This window comes from Schistocerca serialis, chromosome 5, assembly GCF_023864345.2.
Source record: "Schistocerca serialis cubense isolate TAMUIC-IGC-003099 chromosome 5, iqSchSeri2.2, whole genome shotgun sequence".
Classification (NCBI taxonomy): Eukaryota; Metazoa; Arthropoda; class Insecta; order Orthoptera; family Acrididae; genus Schistocerca; species Schistocerca serialis.
The window spans coordinates 491,252,184-491,272,341 of NC_064642.1; the positions used below are offsets into that span (position 1 = coordinate 491,252,184).

A 20,158-nucleotide genomic window follows, 5' to 3' on the forward strand; every position below is an offset into this window, starting at 1 on the left:
ACTCTGTGACCAAAATGGTACTGAAACTAAGGATGACAGACTAAAGGCCGAAATACTGAATGTCTTTTTCCAAAGCTGTTTCATATGTGACCAAAATGGTACTGAAACTAAGGATGACAGACTAAAGGCCGAAATACTGAATGTCTTTTTCCAAAGCTGTTTCACAGGGGAAGACTGCACTGTAGTACCTTCTCTAGATTGTCACACAGATGACAAAATGGTAGATATCGAAATAGATGACACAGGGATATAAAAACAAAATCGTCCAAAAGAGGAAAGGCCACTGAATCTGATGGGATACCGGTTCAACTTTACACAGAGTACGCAAAGGAACTTGGCCCCCTTCTTGCAGCGGTGAACCGTAGGTCTCTAGAAGAGCGTAGTGTTCCAAAAGATTGGAAAAGGGCACAGGTCATCCCCGTTTTCAAGAAGGGACGTCAAACAGATGTGCAGTACTATAGACCTAAATCTCTAATGTCGATCAGTTGTAGAATTTTTGAACATGTATTATGTTCGAGTATAATGACTTTCTAGAGACTAGAAATCTACTCTGTAGGAATCAGCATGGGTTTCGAAAAAGACGATCGTGAGAAACCCAGCTTGCGCTATTCGTCCACGAGACTTGGAGGGCCATAGACACAGATTCCAAGGTAGATGCCGTGTTTCTTGACTTCCGCAAGGCATTTGATACAATTCCCCACAGTCGTTTAATGAACAAAGTAAGAGCATATGGACTATCAGACCTAATGTGTGATTGGATTGAAGAGCTCCTGGATAACAGAGTGCAGCATGTCAATTCTCAATGGAGAGAAGTCTTCCGAAGTAATAGTGATTTCAGGTGTGCCACAGAGGAGTGTCGTAGGACCGTTGCTATTCACAATTTATATAAATGACCTTGTGGATGACATCAGAAGTTCACTGAGGCTTTTTGTGGATGATTCTGTAGTATACCAAGAGGTTGTAACAATCGAAAATTGTACTGAAATGCAGGAGGATCTGCAACGAATTGACGCATGGTGCAGGGAATGGCAATTGAATCTCAAAGTAGACAAGTGTAATGTGCTGCGAATACATAGAAAGAAAGATCCTTTATCATTTAGCTACAATATAGCAGGTCAGTAACTGGAAGCAGTTAATTCCATAAATTATCTGGGAGTAGGCATTAGGAGTGATCTAAAATGGAATGACCATATGAAATTAATCGTTGGTAAAGCAGATGCCAGACTGAGATTCATTGGAAGAATCCTAAGGAAATGCAGTCCGAAAACAAAGGAAATAGGTTACAGTACGCTTGTTCGCCCACTGCTTGAGTACTGCTCACCGGTGTGGGATCCATGCCAGATAGGTTTGATAGAAGAGATATAGAAGATCCAACAGAGAGCAGCGCGATTTAGTAATCGTGAAAGCATTACGGAGATGATAGATAGACTCCAGTGGAAGACTCTGCAAAAGTGACGCTCAGTAGTTCGGTATGGGCTTTTGTTGAAGTTTCGAGAACGTACCTTCACCGAGGAGTCAAGCAGTATATTGCTCCCTCCTACGTATATCTCGCTAAGAGACCATGAGGATAAAATCAGAGACATTGGAACCCACACAGAGGCATACGCACAATCTTTCTCTCCATGAACAATACGAGACTGGAATAGAAGGGAGAACCAATTGAGGTACTGAAGGTACCCTCCGCCACACACCGTCAGGTGGCTTGCAGAGTATAGATGTAGATATAGATATCTATATCTATGAGAATAATGTAGGCCAAGACACTAAATTAAAACCGTATTGGCACTGTTATAATAACCCATGTTTCCTGCTTACAAGACAACTGTGCTATCCATTATGCCATACTGGCATTACAGATACCACAGCTGCATGCCCAACCCTAGAAAATCTCCCTGACCTGACTTTGAATGTCAGTGCTGGTATAAATTTCTATTCATTGCCTTTATTGTCTTCATTATATGTTATTTTGTCACTGAATGATATTTTTCAGTAAGCAGAACCCTACTGTATATTTTGTTATACTTTTGATAGTAATGTAGGAACTGTGAAGTAATGTAGTGCTTTTGTAAGGAATGTAGAAGTTTTAATGTCTGGGAGGACTTCCTGATATGCACAGTATATATGCATTTTGCTTAGCTGCTGCTGTTGAAGTAGCTACTTCTGGAAATGTCTCCTCAAAAATTAATTGAAACAATATGCAGAATTTAGAGAACTTAGCAGCATTTATAGGGTTTTCCATACATTATTAGTCCAGGTTATTTATCCATTGCTGTGGTAAAAGTATGTATTGTATGTTCTGAGGTAATTCTTTTGTAGATCTGCAGTTTTGTGGGTTTTACCAAGTGGGTCTTTCACTTTATTTGGGATAATAATGATCATTGAAATAGTTCCTCAAAATGTGATAGAAATTATGATGCCAGTGAATTGAAACTTGAATCTCTAACTACTGCAAACAGTTCATACCAACAGCACCAATTGAAAGAATTCACATTTGTACAACACATGAATGGACTGTCTGAACTGTGCAGAAAAGACAATTACTACTAAGAAACTAGATTCATGTATGTGCATAGACTGAAAAACTTGCCTTGTAGGAATCATAGAATGTGTTGAACACCACCGCCCCCTGACTGTGATGACATAATAAATGTGAAAACACTGCCCCACCAGTAGTACACTAGCAAAGGTCCCCCCAGCTGAAAACCACACAAACAAACTTGAAAACAAAACCTACTCCAGCAAAAACCACCAAAATTAACTAGTACACTAGCAAAAGTCCCCCCCCCCCCCCCCCCAGCTGAAAACCACACAAACAAACTTGAAAACAAAACCTACTCCAGCAAAACAACATAATACACAGCAAAAACAATAAAACAGGCTTTAAGAATACAAACCTGGCACCTCGTTGCCATAGATATGTGTGGCAGAGGAGAGGAGAGAAGACAATGTGGAAAATGCACTTTTAACACATTTGAGAATCACACTCATCCTCGTGGAAGTGTGACAGGCTGGGACTGATGAAAGACACTTTGTAATGACCCCGTTTATTATTGATATAGGAAATAGAACACAAATACAGTGCCCTTGGATGAATGTCCACATGACTAAAGTACAAACAGAAAAGACTTTCCTAGATGTTGCCTGAGCTACACCTACATGATGAAGCCCTCGAGTCTTGGTAGGCAGTGGGGCAGGAGGAGCGGAGGATGATAGACGTTAGGATCCAACCTAGCACTTGGAGTATATCCTTAAGATGGCAGTACTTCCAGGCTCTCGGGCATCAGCAGTTATTGGAGGCGATGGCTTGGACAACAATAGCTGCTGTAGGGAAGACAGTACTTCCAGGATGTTGAGCTTCAGCAGATGGTAGATGTGATGCCCCAGATGACAGTAGCTGCCAGTGAGATATGTGGCACGGCACAGCACATGGGAGCGGCAGACGGCAGTCGTGTGCAGTGTCAGCTACAGGTGCTCATAGCGAGAGCGATGACTCCGTATGGTGAGCTGTTGGTGCGCTGATTTGAGTCGCCGATATATAACTGCTCTAGCACGATTGAGCGGTGGCCTAAAGAGTCTCCTGTAGAAGGATACACACCTGACACTGTGAGGGAGGGCATGTGATGTAGCATAGGGAAGTAGTGCCCTGCCTACGGCACATTCTGCCGTAACAGGCACACTACCTGTCAGTGAGGTTAGTGCCTCTGGCTGTGGTGACTGTTGGCGGCTTAATTGTAGACAGGTACCTTGCTTCTTCTATTTATAAAGCACCTCCTTAGTGAGGCAGGGGCTGTATCTGGCCCACGAAAATTATAAGTACTTGTGGTGGCTGAAATATGCAGGGGGCAGCCCTGCATAAACCTCATTAATGTTTTTTTTTTTTTTTTTAATACTAATATTCTTGCTTTCTATGTCATCTAGCCATAAGAGAGGTCCATTTGTGATCCACATATCAGGTCGGTCTCATCAGGTTGCAATGACATCACATATATCATTTACAATCATATTAAATTAATGTAAGGAACCAGTATGCCTTGAAACTGATTTTGGCCTGTTGAATTATGGGTCAACTTTGACACTACGTAGTCTATAGCTCATTGTTGTGTGTCGAGCTTGCATAGATTTCAAAGACTTATTTACTGTTTATATAGCAGTTTATTTTTTATCACTGTAAATTAAAATTTTACATAAAGGTTAGAAACGTACAAATTAAATGAAGTTTTCTATAAAAAATGTTTTGAACTGTGCCTTTTTTAATCACACTGCAAACCTATGTTCTTGAAAGAAGCAATGCAAACAATAGAATTTCTAACGGGCTGTACATTTTAACTCGGGCTGTGTGGTTTTGTTTATGTATACTACATTCCAGATTGACATTCAGTGCTTCATAGTGCTTACAATACCTTCATCGTACCTGCCTATCAACATCTCTCAGCGATGAAATTTTGCATGATGGATTTGTGTTAGAATATCCAGATCAGTGATACTGCCATCTCATAGCTCTTTGACAATGTTTAGTGGATATGTTTTTATTTAGAAGTTCATCATAAATATGTAGGCCTGCTACATTCAATATTCTCTTACCAATAAAAATTTTGTATGGCTACTTTTTGGTATCATCTAACCCCTTCATTTCAGGGAAGTAGTATAACTCTTCTTATGACATGCTAACTCGACAAATGGTGTGCATTTATATTCCATTCAGGAATGAAGGACAATGCATTAGTAAGGAATACATGTCTTGTGTGACTGATATGTTCCCACAATTTCAACATAACAATTTGATCAGAATTCTTTGCCAGTTAAAACTAAAAAAGCAGAATTATGCATTTATTGAAACACACACACAGGGAGAGGGAGAGGGGTGGAAGGTTTGGCATTATCATTACATGAAACATGGAAATATTAGCTTACATTTTATGTGTAGGGAGTAATTGTCACTCTGTAATAACAAAAGTTACTCAATTTTTGTGACATTGCACTTCAGTAAGTTGCCAAAGGTTTTATTGTAAACTGTTCTATTTGCACAGTGTGGTACTTTGCTTCCCATTGTGTTTGTTATATAATTATGCTGCATAAAATCTCAAGCTGGTATCGTTAATGTGGGAAGTCTGCAGTGGTGCAATACCAACTATGTTTGTTTTTAGAGTTAAAAGCTTAAAATTTCTGACTTTAATATTTTGCCATATTCCTCATTTCATGTAAATGGTGGATTACTAGACTTGAAATTCCTTCTTCACTGAATTGTATGTATGCAGAGTCTTGAATGAGATTTTCACTCTGCAGTGGAGTGTGCGCTGATATGAAACTTCCTGGCAGATTAAAACTGTGTGCCCGACCGAGACTCGAACTCGGGACTTTTTGCCTTTCGCGGGCAAGTGCTCTACCAACTGAGCTACTGAAGCACGACTGACGCCCGGTACTCATAGCTTTACTTCTGCCAGTACCTCGTCTCCTACCTTCCAAACTTTACAGGAGCTCTCCTGCGAACCTTGCAGAACCGAGTTCGAGTCTCGGTCGGGCACACAGTTTTAATCTGCCAGGAAGTTTCATGCAGAGTCTTGTTGGATGTATTTTATAGATATTGAAATGTTCTACATTAAAGTGTAATTTGTTCCAGAATTTTGGGCTGAATTCTTCCAGGCAGCTGGCTTGGAACCTGCAGTGGCTGCATCATATGCTAACATCTTCTTTGTTAATAAAATCCAACCATCTCATTTACCTGATATTGATAGAGACGCCTTGAGGGAAATGAATATAACACCAATGGGAGATATTTTGACAATATTGAAATATATTAAAATTTCCTGTCCTTTGGTAAGCATTGTTGCTTAACAATTCCCCGAGATTGTCATTTATGAAATTAAAAGATGGTTTCTACCTTTTATGTGTCATGAAACTAATTGCATAGACATTAATGTTTTCTTAACTTTCACTTTGCACATTTTGTGGTTTCCTATTTGCTTTTAAATGAAATTTTTATTTCTATATTAATGCCTACAGGAGCTGTAAAATATCTAATACAGAAATATATAAAGATTATTCTTCACAGTATACGAATACATTACTAAAAGCATCTATGTGACATTAACCACAAACTTCTTACCGAAAAGCAAAACTTGTCTTTAAACTCAGATATTTTACAGGAATAGATGCCAATGAAGATTTGCATTTGAACTAAGTTATAACCATTCTGAAGCATTATTTGATAAGTATTCAGTTGAGAATAGGTTATACAATAATCCCAAGCATTCACAAATCGGCGTCATATCTCTTTCCAGCCATGCAAGTGGGGAAAACAAACTGCAACCTGAATCTAAATAGGCTCATGTCCCATTAGACAGTTGCAAACAGGAGTCATCAGTTTACAAAATGTATGGTATACAGGTTTTGGACACCATGTTGCAACTGAATTTATTTCCATAACTTTGTTACTTGAGGGCATGCCCCCTCTTCGCAGTGATGAAGAAAATGTATTGTGTGTCCAAGTGCTATAGTTATGGGATGGGAATGGAGCTGCACATTATCCAAACGAATTGCTCAGGAATATGTCAGTCATAGTTTAAATATTGTTGGCCATTATTGTTTCTGTGGTTGGGGGTAATACATGCTAAGCATATCCTGCGTTCTGGTTACTGATTTGGTTCCTGTGCTGGGGACTGGAGAGAACAGCCCGTTCTCTGTATGTGTTTCAGCAACCAGCAATGTGTAGTAAGGCAGAAGAATGTAGTGTGTTACAGCAACAAAGTATCTTGGTTTAACTGCCTGGATGACGAAGATGGTACAGATCTCTATAAATGTATTTGAATCTCAAGGTGTGGCACATGCCAATGGAGATGGTGGATGTTGAGGCTAAATATTTGTTATTGAGCAAGGTGTGAGGGCAAGAAAATTTGACAGTCGTTAAACAGGCAAAACAAATGGCAAACAGTAAATTCATCTCAGATGCCATGAAAAGAAATCAAAAACTGTATAGTATATTGTTAAGCCTGAATCAGATGCAGAGAAAACTAATCATTTTAACTCTACTTTAGAAATTGATAGGGAAATGGTTACAAAGTGTGAAGAATACACTGGGTGCTTTATAACTTCAAATAAAACAGATGACATCTCTCCTCCTCACATAAATCCCAACACGATGCAGCACAAAATGGACAATTCAGATTTACCAATGCATCCTATGATGAAGTGCCTCACATTATAAAATCCCTAAAAGATCTGGAATTTGTACAATAAGTCATCTGATAAGGGTTGCTTCCCCAACAGGCTGGAAGATGTGTAAGTTCGACTTGAAGATCTAGACTGGTTGAGATAGAAAACTTCTGCCCAGTATCAATTTATCAGTTGTTTTCTGAAATATCTTAGCAAACAGCATGTAATCAATTAGATAATTATTATGAAACTAACAACTTTATTCTAAATAATCAATGTGGTCTTAGGTGGGGACAAAGTACTGTGCAAACTATTAATGAGCTAATCACTAAAATAACCAAATGCCCTGCAAGCTGTGCAATCCAATATCTTTTGTGACCCCACTAAGTCATTTAACACATAAACTGTAAGCTGCTGCTTCAAAAAATGATTTTTTATGGATTCTATAAAAAATCTTTAAGTTAGTTCTTATCCTGTCTGAAAAGTAGAAAACAGAGAGTAGTTTTACAACAAAAAGGTGAGGCAGCCTGTGGTAGTTGGAATGAGATACAAGCAGATGTACCAAGGGATTGATGCTAAGTCTGAAATTGTTCCCTTATTACATATTGACATGCCATGTAATATAAACTCAGGAACAATCAAGTATTCTCGCGGTTCTATTCAGAACTAGTGCAGAATACCAAACTAACTTTTAATAACTTTAAACTTGGATAAATAATAGTGCTATGAAGCTTAACCATACACAAACACAAATTGTGCCTTTCATGACCAAACAAATTGCTAAGTATATAAGAAAGTAAAGATGAGGATTGTTTTGAGTACCAAAGTGCTTTTCTAGGCCTGGTCCTGTTGGAGATGGTATGTCTCTGCCTTCCTCTGACCTTTGAACTGACTCACCCAGTCAGTTGTAGGGGGACCTACAGTTTAACACAGATTTTGAACCGGAGTGCAGCTCTGCATTTTTCACATTAACAAAAATTGCCAGAGGTGAAAGAAGTGATAAGTGACAGAAAAATCCTAGGATTGACTGGGCATCAAACCTGAGACCTTTGACTTTGTAATCTGGCACTTTACCACTGAGTCACCAATCCACATGCTGGATATAATCACAATGAAATTGTGATGGCAAAGAGCTGATCTCTGCAGACTGTTAAATTTCTTCAGGATATTATAAATAAAAATTTGTCATGATCTGTTAATGTGGATTATTTAATGAGGGGATTAAATAGTTTCATCTGCACAACAAGAGCTCTAAATAATGTAACTGATTTACTACTTAAGAAAATAAATTATCATGTACATTTTATATCAGTTGTAATGCTACCAGGATGACCAATTCTGCCCTAAAATGGCGTGTGCAGGAGGCTGTGGGGATGGGATCTTCTGGTACAATGGCAAATTTGGAGTCAAGAATGCTGGCTCAATAAAACATTCTTTATTATTTAACAATGAAAACAATCAATTTTAACAATATAATGTAATTGTATATAAAAACAAAGATGAGGTGACTTACCGAACAAAAGCGCTGGCAGGTCGATAGACACACAGACAAACACAAACATACACACAAAATTCAAGCTTTCGCAACAAACTGTTGCCTCATCAGGAAAGAGGGAAGGAGAGGGGAAGACGAAAGGAAGTGGGTTTTAAGGGAGAGGGTAAGGAGTCATTCCAATCCCGGGAGCGGAAAGACTTACCTTAGGGGGAAAAAAGGACAGGTATACACACGCACATATCCATCCACATATGCAGACACAAGCAGACATATTTAAAGACAAAGAGTTTGGGCCCGAAGGCATGTTTGCGGAGGGAATGTAAATAAAACTTAATGGGGTCGTTGTGGGGGTGTTGTGAGGGTGACATGGTATTAGAAGGTGGAAAGTGTAACATGAGGTGAAATGAAAATGAGAATAAAAATATATGGGGAGAGATAAAGGTAAACCGGAAAGTAACTGGAGATCTGGAATGAAAAAAGGCGAAAAGGTGTTGGTTACAGCTGGGCTATGTTGGACTTGGGTTGGTAGACAACGATGTGCCTAAAGGTTAGGTGGTTGTGTTGCCGCCAAAACGAGAAATTCGGGAAAATTTCGAAAAAACTGCGTGTAGTATATTAAAAGGAGTGGTATTTGAAGTGGACTGACAAGGCAGCCAGTCCACAGTGACGGGTAGCCGATAGAAAGGCACGCGTACACACTCACGCCGACGGGCGTCAATTCTGGAACAGGATAACTATTGAATGGTAGCAAGAAAAGTACGTAGCTGCTTTATACTTAACTTTATTATTTGATGACTACAGCATTCTTCTTGAGACATTTATACTATAACTCTCAAAGTAGGTAAGGCTAATGGCACCTTGCTAGATCGTAGCCATGGACTTAGCAGAAGGCTATTCTAACTGGCTCTCGGCAAATGAGAGGAAGGCTTCGTCAGTATGGTCGCTAGCAATCTCCTCGTACAACTGGGGCGAGTGCTATATCGTCTCTCGAGACCTGCCTTGTGGTGGCGCTAGGTCTGCGATCACACAGTGGCGACACGCGGGTCCGACATGTACTAAATGGACCGCGGCCGATTTAAGCTACCACCTAGCAAGTGTGGTGTCTGGCGGTGACACCACATTCCTCCCCCGCAAATCGGCAAACGGTCGTGAGATAAGGCTTCTGCCCGCCGTGGGGAGGACCCCATGTTGACGTATGCGACGAGGTGGGGAGCCTAACAACAGGCGAGGCTGTGCCACCCGCACCCGGCTATTCGGTCCGAGGGGAGCTAGGAAACGCCTGAAAAGCTAGTCCAGGGTGCACGTCAACATGCGGTGTATGCGCCCGTAAGGAACATGAGGGGCCGAAGTGTCGAACTCCATTGCATCGGGGTAGCCGACGCGCGATGACGTCATGTGGTCCGGAGCGGTCGGGAGTTCCATGGCGGAGGACAGCTGGTCACGGGAAGCGATCGGCGGCGCGTGACCCTGGGAGGCGCTTGGCGGCTGCAGCGAAGCGTCTAATGCGGGCGGCGCCGGCGGGAGAACAGGCGGCGGCGGCGGCGGCGGTGGCGGCTGCGGCGTCGCGTCGCCATGGGGCAAATGGGAAGGCATCGTCGGTAACACCTGGGGATGAGGCGAGCCAGTAGATGGGTCCCCAGGGCGCTGACCGGACGGCACCGTTGCTGAAAGCAGACGGCGAGCGGCAGAACCCGTGCGACGACAGAGGCGCAGCTGATTGAGATGCCGACGCACCTCACCAGAGGCCCCCAAAACCAAATACATCGCGCGGCCGAGGCAGCGAAGAATGCGCCCTGCGAGCCAACGCCGTGAACCGCGATAGTTGCGATAAAATACAACGTCGCCTGGAGCAAAAGCAGGAGTCTGCCGCTGCACAGGAACCTGAAGCGGCGGATGCAGCAAAGACATCAAGGTGCGATGAGGACGACCGTGGAGCAACTCAGCCGGCGAGCGACCATCTCGGGGCTGAGAGCGATACGAAGACAAAAAGAGCAACAATGCGTCCTCCCGAGAATGCGACTCTTTCAATTTCAACATCTGTGACTTGAAAGTCCGCACCAATCGTTCAGCGGCACCGTTCGACTGAGGCGAAAACGGCGCGGATGTCAGATGTTGAATACCATTGGCCTGGCAGAATGACTGAAATTCTGCGGACATGAATTGTGGGCCATTGTCGGAAACAATAGTCTGCGGAAGACCTTCAATGCAAAAGATAGCAGACAACGCTTGGATGGTGGCGGAGGACGTCGTGGAAGACATCCGGACAACAAAAGGAAAATTACTGAAGGCATCGACCAGAACCAACCATCGAGCATTCCAGAATGGACCAGCAAAATCAATGTGCAAGCGTTGCCAAGGGGAAGTGGCTTTTGGCCATGCAAAGACTTTCCGCGGCGGTGCGGATTGTTGTTCGGCACACGCCATGCAAGAAGAACACATATTCGTAATCGCAGCATCGATTCCGAACCAAGTACAGTGCTGACGAGCAAGTTGTTTCGTTCGCACTATACCCCAATGTCCTTGGTGAAGAAGCCATAAAACAGAGGACTGTAACGAACGTGGGATCACGACCCTGGACTGATCATTATCAGAACGCAACAACAAAACACCACGTCGAACAAAAAGTCTCTCCTTGTGAGCAAAAAATCGGCGAACCAACGGATCCTCGATCCGAGACTTTGACAAAGGCCATTGCGTAGCAACAAAACGCAAAACAGTAGCAAGGACAGGATCAGCAGCTGTGGCTGTAGCTACACGACGAAAATCAATCGGAAACGATTCGACCACTTCATCGGTTTCCGAATCAATGAACATGCAAGCAAGTTCGGAAGAATCGAATGCTTTATCCTCAGCAACAGGCAAACGGGACAACGCATCGGCGTTTCCGTGCTTAGCAGTGGACCGATACAAGATATCGTAGCGGTACTGCGAGAGGAAAATAGACCAGCGAATGAATTTCTGCGCTGTACGTGGAGGTACAGGCTTGGTCGGATGAAAAAGCGATGTCAAAGGTTTGTGGTCTGTGATGATGGTGAAGTGACGACCATACAAGAAATCATGGAACTTAGTAACACCAAACACGAGAGCCAAAGCTTCTTTCTCTATCTGTGAATAATTTCTTTGCGCAGACGAGAGCAATTTGGACGCAAAGGCAATAGGGCGATCATGCGAGCCAACTTTGTGCGCAAGCACAGCACCGATCCCGAAATCCGATGCATCTACCATCAACAAAAGGGGTTTCCGGGGATCGAAAGGCGTGAGACAAGTATTAGAAAGCAACGCCGATTTCAACTGGCGAAAGGCGCGTTCGCATTCCGTCGTCCAGACGAACGGAACACCTTTACGGCGTAAGCGATGAAGCGGAGCTGAAATGGAAGAGGCATTGCGCACATATTTACTGACACCTTGTGATGCTATATCCTTTAACGGTCGTGCGACCGCAACACGCAATGCGTGGGGATTATTGCGCGCTCTGAAAAATTTCGGTTGCGCGTTTACTTTCAGTTCCAAATGTGCTTCATAGTTTGTAGCGCAACCTAAGCCTGGTGCAAAAATGTCTGCAAATTCGTCACATAAGCGAGAAACACTGTCTGAAGGCACAGTCTGATTCACTGAGAGGACCAGATTTACAATAGACATGTTAAACAACTGAAATAAATCTAAGCCAAACAAGTTCACTGCCGTAGAAGAACGAAGAACGTAAAATGACACCAGTTTTGTTTGTCCCTTGTATGTGGCAAGAAGGCTGCACTGTCCTAACACAGGTATTGTCTGTCCTGAATATGTGGTTAGCTTAACATTTGCGGAACGCAACGGAGGTGTGCCCAGTTGTTTGTACGTGTCGTGATTGAGCAATGAAACTGCAGCTCCGGTATCGAGCTGGAATGGTATCACTTTGCCTTCAAAGTCTAAGTCCACAAAAAGTTTATTGTTCTGCTGACGACAAGAGCGACTGTTTTGTGCAATTGGAACAGACACTGGTACAGAATTACTTGCTAATGGACGTGATTTCCGGCGACGTTGACGCACTCTTTTTGTGGGATGAACACAGTCACTGTTAGAGAAAGTGTCACTGGACGAAGCGGAATTAACGACATGAATGTCCATGGGCGAAGGTCCACGATCCTGAGTGTCCTTGGTTCGATTCCGGCGCGAAGCAAAGGGCCTGGAATGGTTGTGATTGTCTGAACGGAGCTTTTTCTGGCAAACACTTTGAACATGTCCTTTCTTATTGCAGAAAAAGCAAATAGCTTGGCGTGACGGGCAATGTTCACGCGAATGTCTAGTAGCACACCGCGGGCATGATTTCACTGCATTTGTGTGCTGGCGCGGCACACCTGGCTTAGCGCGCGGCGGCAGCTGTGCGGACGTATGCGAGGGCAGTTGACCGGGCCGAGCAGCTCGAGAGCGCCCGGCGGGCCGGTTAATGTTACACACAGCTGGCGAAGTTTCAAAAGATTCCTGAGCACAGTCAAGTGTGTCCTGTCTATCCAATATGTCTATCACTTGTTGAAGGGAGGGATTCACTAGTTTCAAAATTTGCTCCCGTATGCGAACATCAGAAACGTTCTGTGCAATTGCATCACGCACCATTGTATCTGAATAAGAAAGACCACAGTCACATTCAAAGGCACAGTCCCTAGTAAGTCCTTGCAATGTTGGTACCCACTCCCTATTAGTTTGACCGGCCGTACGTTTTGTACGAAAAAACATATACCGTTTTGCAACCACATTAACTGTTTCTTTGAAATAGGCATCTAATGCAGACAAAATTTCCTCGTAGGACAGAGTTGTTACGTCTCGTCGGGGAAACAATTTCACTATCACACGGTAGGTGGACACACCGACACAAGAAAGCAAAAACGGCTGCCGCTCATTACCTTGAATTCTGTAGGCGGCGAGGTGGAAGGCGAACTGTCGGGACCATTCCTGCCACGTCTCCTGGTTCGGGTCGTAGTGCCTAAAAGGCGGTGCAACGGCAGGTTGTGGCTGCGGTAGCGGTGAAGCGGCGGCGGCCGCATCGGTGTGCAGCGCACGTTGACCCTGGACGAGCTGTCCAAGGGCATCCAATAACGCCTGCGTCTGCTGATTCTGCAAGCGATAAAATTCGGACAGTACATCTGGCGAAGCCATGACACAAATAAATTAGGGCAAAGCAAAACACAAGATCCTTTGTAGACTCGTCGCCAATGAAGTGGACTGACAAGGCAGCCAGTCCACAGTGACGGGTAGCCGATAGAAAGGCACGCGTACACACTCACGCCGACGGGCGTCAATTCTGGAACTGGATAACTATTGAATGGTAGCAAGAAAAGTACGTAGCTGCTTTATACTTAACTTTATTATTTGATGACTACAGCATTCTTCTTGAGACATTTATACTATAACTCTCAAAGTAGGTAAGGCTAATGGCGCCTTGCTAGGTCGTAGCCATGGACTTAGCAGAAGGCTATTCTAACTGGCTCTCGGCAAATGAGAGGAAGGCTTCGTCAGTATGGTCACTAGCAATCTCCTCGTACAACTGGGGCGAGTGCTATATCGTCTCTCGAGACCTGCCTTGTGGTGGCGCTAGGTCTGCGATCACACAGTGGCGACGCGCGGGTCCGACATGTACTAAATGGACCGCGGCCGATTTAAGCTACCACCTAGCAAGTGTGGTGTCTGGCGGTGACACCACAGTATTGTGGTGGCAGATTATGAAAATGAGGCTAAAAATTGTCTGACGAAGAAATAATGACGTTAAAACCTGTGGGAAGCGGCTAAAAATTATAAGTGATGTGGGAAAAACGGAAATGGAAATAAAGCGAAAGTTATTAGAACTGGCCGAAATGGTTGTTTAAAAGGTGAAAGGAGCTGTTTGTGAACTAGAAACGGTGGATATTATAGCGGCGGTAGTGCTGAAAGCGGCAAAAAAAAAAAATTTTTTTTGGTTATGGTTTGGAGGTGGGTTACGTATTATTGAGTATATATATAGGCGGGATAAAATAGTATAGCAGATTACGGTAAAAAGGAGAAGGTGAATACAAAGTGAAACTACTGGCAAAAACAGAAAGAGGAAAATAAGACGACAGAAAAGATTTCGAAATGCAACAGTGACAATAACAAACGTAATTGTTGGATTCAAATTAATGATATCAGTATAATAGAAGGAAACATTCCACGTGGGAAAAATTATATATAAAAACAAAGATGAGGTGACTTACCGAACGTAAGCGCTGGCAGGTCGATAGACATACAAACAAACACAAACATACACACAAAATTCAAGCTTTCGCAACAAACTGTTGCCTCATCAGGAAAGAGGGAAGGAGAGGGGAAGACGAAAGGAAGTGGGTTTTAAGGGAGAGGGTAAGGAGTCATTCCAATCCCGGGAGCGGAAAGACTTACCTTAGGGGGAAAAAAGGACAGGTATACACTCACACACACGCACATATCCATCCACACATGCAGACACAAGCAGACCCAAACTCTTTGTCTTTAAATATGTCTGCTTGTGTCTGCATGTGTGGATGGATATGTGCGTGTGTGCGAGTGTATACCTGTCCTTTTTTCCCCCTAAGGTAAGTCTTTCCGCTCCCGGGATTGGAATGACTCCTTACCCTCTCTCTTAAAACCCACTTCCTTTCGTCTTCCCCTCTCCTTCCCTCTTTCCTGATGAGGCAACAGTTTGTTGCGAAAGCTTGAATTTTGTGTGTATGTTTGTGTTTGTTTGTGTGTCTATCGACCTGCCAGCGCTTTCGTTCAGTAAGTCACCTCATCTTTGTTTTTATATATAATTTTTCCCACGTGGAATGTTTCCTTCTATTATATTGATATAATGTAATTGGATAGATAAAAAATCTACTGACCAAGCATAATGGAAATATGGAAACACCAAAAACACTACACACTATCGTGCCTAATATGGTGCAGGAAACCCTTTGCCACGTTCTGTATGGTTTTCAAGGGAAACTTATACCATTCTTCTTGGAAAATGGTGGAAAGTTCAGGTAATGATGATTGAGGTGGATAGCAATCACATATATTTTGCCACAAAGGCTCAATAATATTGTGATCTGGTGATTGTAGTGGCAAGGGCAGATGCAACAATTCATCCTTATCCTCAGGAAATTGTGGATGTTGGAACTGTGTGAATGGGCCCTGTCATCTTGGATTCCATCTTCAACATTGGGGAACAAATATTGTACCAAGATTTGGACCTTATCAGCCAAAATGATCATATAAACCATGGCAGTAATGCATCCTTGCGGAGTAACAATGGGACTTGTGGCATATCATGTTGTGGCTGCCCAAATCATCACCGAACACCCACCAAGTTTCACTTCTTGGAACATAAACTGGGCCAGAAGCTGGGAAAAGTGTGACACAAGACTCACCCAACTAAAGGATTTTCTTCCATTGCTTCATAGTACGGGCTTTATGGCTTTGCCATCATGTTTTCCCGTTACATGCATTTCCATTACTGATGTGCGGTTTTGGAATTGCAGCTTGCCCCGCAGTTCCCTGCTTATGGAGTTTCCTTCATGTTGTTTTGGTGCTGACAGGTTTCATGAGCATGACATTCAGTTCTGTAGTGACTTTGTCAGCTGTCACCCTCTTATTTGTCTTCACAGTTCTCCTCAGTAACTGTCTGTCATGATCACTCAACACACATCGCATTGTGACTTGGCGGATGATGTTTTCTGCTTTCCCCATATGTGGTATAAATCTTTGATATGACTTGAAACACCAAACATTTCATCTCCCTTGGTTATGGAAGGATTCCCAAATGAGCACCAACAAATTGTCTGCTTTTGAATTCTTTTAGCTGCAACATAATGCACTCACAACTACACGAAACACTGTTCTGACCATGACTGACACTTGCAATACATTGAGGACATTGCACAGGTGTCATTCCTGGTCAGATACAACAGAGCAATCTGTAGACATGGCTAGCATCTACATTTATTTTCAATCATGCATTTCTCTTGATAATTCCACATTTTTGTGCAAACCCTGTACCTCATACAGTAGGTGCTGACTATGGCTAGTGGCAGTGAGTGAGTCTGCTAAGGCAGCAGACTGCTGAGACAGTGGCTGGCACTCACAGTGGCCTTGCTGACACAAGACAGATTCCCATTCTGCACTGTCTTTTAACATATTTACGTGTTCTTTTTTAATGTACACATGCAGTCATACAGCTGTTTCATTTATGAGCCACCAATGCTTCAATCAAATGATTGAGTATCCCATGTCAGGTGACGATAAAGATTCTAGCCTGTCCTATAAGACTTACCCAGGAAAGTGAAGCTCGATCTAACCACGCCATGTGCTAAATAACATTAAACTTTGTAAAAGCTACTTTTGAAAAACCTACCACTTCTCCATACACATTAAACATTGGAGTGACTTGCTGGGCAACAAATCAGTAAAAGGACACTGTAACAGTACATTCTTGGTCACGACAGTGAAATCTATTCAAGTAAATAAGCTGTTAACTGCTAAATCACTTGGAGAGTATACCAAAAGCACTGAGCTGCTCATTGCATTAAATTATAATAAAATGTTTTAGCCCTTCAGGAAATAGTAAAAACTGACACCAAAGAGCCATTGCAGGAATGGGAAGGTGAAGGAATCACAGAAGTAAAGAATATCACGAAGAGTAAAGAGTGAGTCAAAGGACAACAGTTTTTATTCTTACATTCAGTGTATGAACATTGCCTGTGAACATTGCATCAGGCATCATCTGCCTGAAAGTTAGGTCCTAAATTTGTAACATTATACGTTACTTTAAGTGTTGTTGCTTCGGTTGTTCCATTATGGTGTGCAAAGGAGAGACTCTGTTTGTAAGACACAGTTCAGCTACATATGAATCAGCTATTCAATTCACATCTCCACCCAAGTGTATTAATTCCTTTCAAAACCATCCGAGTGGATCAAATTATGTCCACACCTTCATGGAAGAGATTAAAACACAAGAGGTAAAGATTAAGCACTGCTTCTCTCAATTTGTGTTAAAGAAGGCATTTAAGGTCACACAGCAGCCTACTTTCGTGAAGTCATTCATCTACATCTACATACATACTCTGCAAACCACACAGTGCATTTTGGAGGGTGCCTTGTACCACTGCTGGTCATTCTCTTTTCTGTCCCACTTGCAAATTGAGCGAGGGAAAAACAACTGTCTTTACTCCTCTATACGAGTGCTGATTTCTCTTCTCTGGTCTTGATGGCCCTTAAACAACATGTATGTTGATAACAGTAGAATTGTTCCAACATCAGTCACAAGAGTCTGATCTCTAAACCTTCTGAATTGTGTTTCGCAAAAAGAATGTCATCTTCCCTCCAGTGATTCCCATTTGAGTTCACAGTGCATTTTCAAAACACTCATGTTTTGATTGGCCCATTTGGTAAAAAATCTATTAGCATGCCTCTGAATTGCTTCTGTGTCTTCCTTTAATCTGATACTGTATTCGAACATTACAGGATTGTTTTTCATACTCATCTCCATTAGCTTGCATTTTTCTATGTTTAGAACAACCTGCCATTCATCACACCACAGAAATTTTGTCTATGTCATCTTGTATCCTACTACAGTCACTCAGTGATGTTACTTTTCCATACACTACAGATTCATCAGCAAACAGTCTGATTTCTGCTTGCCTTATCTGTGAGAACATTTCTGCATATAGAAAACTAGAGCAGCCCTTGTTACACTTTGCTGGATCTCTCCTGAGGTACTCTTGTCTCTTATGAACACCTGCCATCTGGGAAATGTACGAGATTCTATTACTTAAAAAGCCTTTGAGACATTTGCATATCGGAGAACCTATTCAGTATGCTCCGATCTTCATTAACAGTCTGTAGTGGATGACCCAAACAAATGCTTTCAGGAACTCCCGGAATATGTAATTTCGTTGTTCATCCTTCGGTCACAGGATATCATACAAGAAAAGGGTAAGCTCAGTTTCATATGGACTGTACTTTTTAAACCTGTGCTGATTTGTGAACAGAAAATTTTCTGTCCCAAGGAAGTTAATTGTTTTCAACAAACTTAGAATATGCTCAGAATTCTGCATAAAACTGCCATTAAAGATATTGATCTGTAATGTTATGGGTCCATTATTTTACATTTATCATGTATGTAAGCCATCTGCACTTTTCTCCAGTCACCTGGAACTTTGCATTGAGCGAGAGATTCACAATAACTGCAAGCTAAGTAAGGGAGCAGTGCCAAAGAGTACTCTCTCTTGAGCCAATCTATCCAGACCGGGCAACTTATTTGCTATGTCCTCCCTCCATGAGGGAGTCTTTGTAATGGTTGAACGATCCAACTACATGAGTGATTTTTAAATGCAGAATTTAAAACTACAGCTTTCTTTTTGCTTCGCCTAGTGTCTCATCAGACTGGTCGATGAGTGACTGAACAGATGCTTTTGACCCACTTATGCGTTTTGCATTGAACGAGGATTTTCTCAGTGAGATCTTTCACTAATGTATGACAGTGGCCGTTATATGCTTTGAGCATCAATCTTTTTATAGATCTGAGAATTTATACTGACTTTTTCAGTCACGTTTCTGCTTTATTTCTTGAACCGAGAGTGCAACAATCTGCTTCCTCAACATTTTCCAAATTTTGTTATTAAACCACAGTGGGTTTTTTGTGTTTTTCATTCTTACTCTGCACATATTTCTGCAGAATGCAATTTGCAATTGATTTGAATTTTGCCCATAACTCCCCTGTGTTCATCGTATCAGAGCTAAATGATATCCACAAGCCATGTAAGTAGGGTGCCGTCAAGTGCTCGTGTGTTTTTGCAGCATAAAAACTCTTCTATCCTTTCTTGGTGGGTTTGTTAACTTAAATAACCATTGCCACTACAATGACGTGATGATCTTTAATCCCTGTCTCTATACTGACATTGCCGATAAGATCAGGCCTGTTTTTAGCTACAAGGTATAAAATATTTCTGTCGTGTGGTTTGTAGACTGTCTGTGCATACCACCTACTATGAATCTATGGAATCCCAATCTATATTTGATAGTTTAAATTCACCTCCAACTACTTCCACAGTACTGATCGAAGTTCTTTGAATGATACAACTTTTGCAGCAGAATTGATTGACTGGTAAAAACATCCAATGAGTAACTTGAGGACACTTAGCCCATTTACTGGCATTCAGATAATTCCCCATTCAGACTCAATTTCAGCTTGATGGACATAATTTTTTTTGACTGCATTGAACACTCCCTGTCCTTTGAACTTTCTATTTCAGGTTTCATCCAGCTCTTGGTTCGATGATAATTTGAGCGCAACAGCTTTCCTGGAGGACAGTAAATTCAGGAACTGTGTTCCAAATGCTTCTGCAATTTACTGTTAAAATCTTGACTTTCGGTGCATTTTTAGTTTGTACGAGATCTGATTGCTCTCTCTGCGTATTGACTGGTGAGCATTCTTGTGTACACTACACAAGTACGATCCTAAATGAGCAACTGCTTCCTGTATGTAATGCACATTAGTCATATCAACAG

At 42.3% G+C, this 20,158-nt stretch overlaps 1 protein-coding gene across 2 annotated transcripts in view; it reads left to right on the top strand.

Annotated features, from left to right (window-relative positions):
• LOC126480784 (uncharacterized) overlaps nt 1–20,158 on the top strand; it is a 351,871-nt gene that overhangs the window by 24,228 nt on the left and 307,485 nt on the right. For both annotated transcript variants that reach the window (XM_050104096.1, XM_050104095.1), the window contains exon 2: nt 5,618–5,814. In XM_050104096.1, coding sequence (XP_049960053.1) covers nt 5,618–5,814 — 197 coding nt within the window. The remainder of the gene's footprint in view (nt 1–5,617; nt 5,815–20,158) is intronic.